This window comes from Pygoscelis adeliae, unplaced genomic scaffold (assembly GCF_000699105.1).
Source record: "Pygoscelis adeliae isolate BGI_AS28 unplaced genomic scaffold, ASM69910v1 Scaffold45, whole genome shotgun sequence".
In the NCBI taxonomy this organism is placed as follows: domain Eukaryota; kingdom Metazoa; phylum Chordata; class Aves; order Sphenisciformes; family Spheniscidae; genus Pygoscelis; species Pygoscelis adeliae.
The window spans coordinates 7,706,553-7,712,552 of NW_008825114.1; the positions used below are offsets into that span (position 1 = coordinate 7,706,553).

General features: G+C 37.8%; 1 protein-coding gene across 1 annotated transcript in view; it reads left to right on the forward strand.

Annotated features, from left to right (window-relative positions):
- The window catches only part of TRPM6 (transient receptor potential cation channel, subfamily M, member 6), an 81,626-nt gene that overhangs the window by 18,732 nt on the left and 56,894 nt on the right, over nt 1–6,000 (forward strand). Inside the window, exons 5-9 of the mRNA XM_009328173.1 lie at nt 7–220; nt 1,042–1,166; nt 1,952–2,123; nt 3,423–3,597; nt 4,944–5,067. Coding sequence (XP_009326448.1) covers nt 7–220; nt 1,042–1,166; nt 1,952–2,123; nt 3,423–3,597; nt 4,944–5,067 — 810 coding nt within the window. The remainder of the gene's footprint in view (nt 1–6; nt 221–1,041; nt 1,167–1,951; nt 2,124–3,422; nt 3,598–4,943; nt 5,068–6,000) is intronic.

The window sequence follows — 6,000 nt, forward strand, 5'->3', positions numbered from 1 at the left end:
TTCCAGTATATTAGACTCTCTTATGATAGCAATTTGGATCAGCTGTTGCACCTGATGGTTAAAGAATGGCAGATGGAGTTGCCAAAGCTAGTGATCTCTGTTCATGGAGGCATTCAAAATTTCAAGCTTCCCTCAAAGGTCAAGCAGGTTTTCAGTAAAGGATTGGTGAAGGCTGCTGAGACTACAGGAGCATGGATAATTACAGAAGGCATCAATAGCGGTAGTGTAATTATTTTTCTTTGTTTCAGTCTTCCTCTGGTGTTCTTTCTCTGCATACGAGCATATACATTTAGGGCAAATATAATGAAATTGTTTGATAATTTGTGATAATTTTAGCAAAAAATGAAACTTTTTTTAGGAACAGTGCATAATTCAAAGAGGGGCATCATGTTCCTCTGCTGTTGACAAGCATTCTGAATATTTTTAATTTTTTTTTTATTAAAGAGCATGTAATAAGAAACACTGATAGTAGATAGCCAGAACTTGCTTGCAGTCAATTTTATCTGCTTCATTAAAATGTTTAGGTTCTGAGGACTGTGATTGATGTTCTTGAAACTGTTTTCAAATCTAAATTTAACTTGTGTTTTATAATTAAGTAAGTTCTGAATTACAATAATCCATTAATTAGTTTATTAGTATCTGAAACTCCCTGTAGACTACTCTCAAAATCTGAGGGGATCAGTAAGCCACGGAACTGAAACAGTTTTACTTCTTTAGCTTTTATTCAATCTGGTGACCTTACAGGAGAACTGTTCTGTGCATTTATGTAAATAATAAAGTTTTTGGAGGTAGAAAGCACCATTAGCAACATATATGAGTATCATTAGTTACAAATATGTGTTGAGTTTGAAGCATCGGTGCATTACACCTGAGCCTTACAATTCCTGCAGTGCACATCAAATGTACAAGTGGGGTGGGATGGTTTGTTTCTGGTTAAAACATAACCATAGAATAAATTAAATGATGGGAAACCCTTTCATTGGTGTCCTGTAGCAGGTCTCCGAATGTAGAAGAAAAATGATGATTTTGTTATCTATTTAGGAGTGTCCAGACATGTGGGGGATGCACTGAAAGGCCGTGCCTCACCACACCTGAGAAAGATCTGTGCTGTTGGGATTCCTCCATGGGGTATCATTGAGAACCAGAGGGATCTCATTGGAAAAGATGTGAGTTGGACACATTTTAATCATAAAAGCCTTCACGTTCAGGGTATGTTATAGCTGTCTTGCATAGTTTGTTTTCTGCTTGCTTCATTTCACTGGTTTGATATTTTTTCTCAGTAATAGTGGCTTAGATTTTGCTCAGCAGTAGAATTCTGTGGCATGTTGAGACACTGTATTTTGCTTTTTGTATGTAAATGAATAGTTTTAAAATATTTCTCTTCTTACAGGAAATTGCCATTCCTTTTTGAAATTTTGTAATTAATTATACAATTCTCTTGTGGTTGCAAATTACGTATTTCTATATTCATGTGATTCAGGATGAGCAATCAGATTAATGGTATACACAAATAGGCTATTAATATGCATGATTTTTATTCATAAACTAGAACTTTATGTGAGTTCCAGTGTGAGGGCACCGTCTGCATAACTGCCTAAAAATACTTGACAAGTAAGGTGAAATCATTCCTGATAAGTGATAGCTCACATGTTTTTAATGGGAATACACCCAGGAAAAATATGCCATTGTGTTTCAACTGTTGCAAAGAAAGGCAGGCAGTGACTCTGCCTAAGGACTGCAAGCCTAATCAGAAATGCTTTCTGTGGTATTAATTGTGGTTTTATTGCTGTTAAGAATCAAATGAAACCCCATGTTTGAGTAGAGCAGCAAAAAGCGTGATGGAGGCTTTCAGAATATCACAATATGATGAAGAAATACATACAAGCGAGGCGACACAAATGGTGATATTTTGTTGGTTTCTTTGAAGATCTTTTTATTTTGGTTTTCTCAGGTAGTTTGCCTGTACCAGACTCTTGGTAATCCACTCAGCAAGCTAAGTACCCTCAACAGCATGCATTCTCATTTTCTAATGGCAGATGATGGGACAGTAGGCAAGTATGGGAATGAAATGATGCTCAGGAGGAATTTTGAGAAGTACATATCACTTCAAAAAATACACACAAGTGAGTACTGCTGTGGTCAGCTTTATGACAGAAAAACCTATGCTAGAAGTTGTGGAGGTACTTCGCATTTCCTGTTACGTCTTGTACATCTCCATTTGCCATAGATTTCACTGAGGTTTAAAGTTATTAATTGCATGTGTCTTGAACTCAGAATATCAGGAAAATGAGAAAGACAGCATTTTTATAAAGCATTATGCATTTGGGCTAACATGCATTTTTGTTTCTCAGTTGTAGAGACATGTAGATGACTCAGATTATTTAGTAAGTATTGAGCATTTGCTCACTATGCAGTTTTGCATGATCTCTATATCAGCAGTAGATAGTTTCCCAGCATTTTGCTAGGTGGAAAAATTGTCACGTTCAATGGAATTTGAATCCTTCTTCCCCTGTTCATTACTTTTATCCTCATCACTCTTCTAAATTGCAAGCCTGTGACATCCTCAGGTACAGAAACAGAGACTGGTTGCAAAAGGTATACCTTCAGCCAATGTTTGTTTGTCAGATTGCATAACTTCCATTGTTTGCCTATACAATAACTGAGTTATGGTATAGAAATGATGAATGAAATATTTATTACGTAGACAAATATTTATTTTTATGCACTAGGTTGTATAAATTGTTTGTGGAAGTTCACTGTTACCTAGTCATTTAAATATTGAGGTATGTTAAAAAGACATTAGCAGAGTTATGTTGAATCCTTGTTTCCTTTATCTGCTCACATTATAATATTTACAAACTTAGAAACTTACCCAATTTTTAATGTGTTCGTATTTAGAGCTTCTTACTCAGCCTCTTATACCTTTTCTTACTATGAGTTTTTGCAATTCAGACTTTCTGTTGTTTTTCCATTTCTGTTTGATCTTATTTGAAATTTATTTCTGATTGATTAAAAAAACACCCTGCTGCTGTAAAACTTGAGAAAGTCTGTAAAGAAGTGCTTGATTACTTTTCTATGTGTGTAGGTAAACAAATGGATATTGATGACATTTCAAAAGCCATCAACGTCCTTGCATGTGAGAGCTATCATAAAGGGCAGAGGGATATTCTGAAGGATGTTTCTTCTTTCCAATGCTAGGGCCATTTACAATTTTGTCAGGAGGTTTTCATGGTCTTTTTGATCTGGTCGCAGAAGTTCTGTGAAAGTCTTAAAAAGTGTAAGTCAAATTAGAGATGATGAAGGCATGATTTCCTCTCCATTGAACCATGTATGAGAGTCCTTTATGAGTATTTATTTACTAGATGTTCTGATTTTTTTGTGACTGAGACCTGTTTTAACTGGTTAGGTGTGTTTTGAAACAGGAATGGGCCAAGGTGTACCCGTAGTTGGGTTGGTGGTGGAAGGAGGCCCCAATGTGATCCTAATGGTGTGGGAGTACGTGAGGGCCAGCCCAGCTGTCCCCGTGGTGGTCTATGAGGGCACTGGCAGAGCTGCAGATATCCTGGCTTTTACCCACAAACACACGGGTGATACGGGGTGAGTAGTGGCATAATGCTCCTCCTGCTTGGTCTGTTGTATTGAGAGAGACCTGAAAACGCCTGTCTCAAAACCACTGAGATAATTTCTAATGCTTCTAGTAATGACCCCACCATGGTCTTTTGCTAGCTTTTACTTCTGTGAAGTGAGAGCAGAGTTTCTTCCTTCCCCGCCTCAAACTAGTGGTGAAAGAATTATTCTGCCAAATTTACTAAGGCTTTTTTGAAGAGGAAAAAGAAACTGCATCTAGCTATTTTGAGTTATTATAATGTTTCTCACCTTTGGCGAGGGACCCTGCTAGGTGACCCCAGAGTGCCTGCTTGGGTTTTGACTCAATCCTTTCTCCTGCCATCAGTATTCCCTAAGTTGGCTTGGATTTGGGTTGCACAAAGCTTTTGAGACTAGGGCTGGAGTTAGTTGCTGTAGGAGCCTCAGGCTAGGGTAGGAGGAGGACTAAGGTTCCTTGGCTTTGACTTTGATTTAGCCAGTGGTAACCCGGATTTGTCATCCTGGTCTAGCTCTAAGTCTTTATATCACCTCCAGTGCAGCCTCAGCTGCAGACTCTCTTAAAGCTACCTTGGTGAAATTTTTACATCTAAAATGGAAATAAATATATATATATTTGTGTAGCCAATTAATATTTTTGTGAAAGTTTTTTGAAGTCAAAAGGGCTTTTAAAATAAAAAAATCACATTTTTGAAAGGTGGCCTGGGTTTGTTCCAATTTAAAAAAATGAACAATTTAATAAACTTTATATCCTAACTGTTTATTTATTATCTTTAGTAAATATTGTTTTGGGGGGCGGTATTTTTCCCTAGTGTGTTGTATTGTGAACTTCTTTCTTCACTTGCTTTTTCTCCCACATTTTTGATCTTTAAAAAAAAAAAAATCCTGCCATTTCAAAAGAAAAGTAAAATACAGACGGAAAGATTAACAAAGATAAATGAGGGGAAAAAAGACGGAAGAGGTACGAAGCCTAATGAACAAATAATGAGGAATTTAATTTTATCCCTGTATGATTATTGAAAGAAAGAAAGAAAAAGTTTTCTAAACTTTCAGTGATTTTTAGCTCCATATTCACAATCTTTTGAAAATTGTTATCTTTTTCATTTGTTCTGTTTCCAATAGTGTATATGTATGGGCAGAACTAATGCCTGTGTGAATAATAATTTGTTATGGGATGCCTTTGCTTTGTTTTGTTGAAAGAAGGCAGGAATAAGTCAACAGAGAAGTAGAAATAGAAGAAATTTCTCATGTGTCTCTGCTTAGCACAAGTTTTGTCTTTTGCTGAGGTGTCATTTGGGCTGGTAAGAAGTAGCTAAAAATATACTTATTCTTGCTTGTAGGGAGCTGCGCCCTCAAGTGAAGGAGGAGGTCTTAGTGATGATTCAAAACACATTTAGCTTGGGACAGAAACAGTCCAGTCATCTATTTCACATTTTGATGGAATGCATGGAGCACAGAGAGTCCGTGAGTGGGGTTCAAGCTCTGAGTTTAGGACGTCTTCATTTGCTGTTATCCTTTTTGCTCTTTCTGTGGTGGGCTGGTGTGGGCACAGCAGTTGTAGGAGCAATGGTATTACTTCTAATATAAAGATGACACAAAGGTGTGTGTGCTAATTTATATATTGGGTAGCTCCACAGAGCCTGTTTAGTTAACTTCTCAAGTCTCAGTGGTTGCTTATGAAATGACAGCCTTTCTGATTTTAGTAAAAGGCCAGACATATTTGTTTTTGCAGGAAAGATCAAGTAATTCCTACTTTTTTTCTTCTCTAGCAGTGTCTTATTTGTAATTTAGAAATGTTTCCATCCATTCTTCTGCTCATAACAGAATTGTGCTGGAACTTGTCTCTGAGTATTGAAATGTACTTTTGAAATGTGCTGGCATGTTTAGCAGCTCAGGTGCTCATTTGCGAGTAAAATCATGGAATCATAGAATGGTTTGGGTTGGAAGGGAACTTAAAGATCACCTAGTTCCAACCCCCCTGCCATGGGCCAGGATACTTTCCACTAGATCAGGTTGCTCAAAGCTCCATCCAACCTGGCCTTGAACATTTCCAATGATAGGGCATCCACGACTTCTCTGGGCAACCTGTTCCAGTGCGTCACCAGACTGACAGTAAAGAATTTCTTCCTCATATCTAATCTAAATCTACCCTCTTTCAGTTTAAAACCATTACCCATTGTCCTGTCACTACGCTCCCTGATAAAGAGTCCCTTCCCATCTTTCCTCTAGGCCCCCTTTAAGTACTCGAAGGCTGCAATAAGGTCTCTCTGGAGCCTTCTCTTCTCCAGGCTAAACAACCTCAACTCTCTCAGCCTGTCCTCATATGAGAGGTGTTCCATCCCCCGATCATTTTTGTGGCCCTCCTCTGGACCCACTCCAACAGGTCCATGTCTTTCC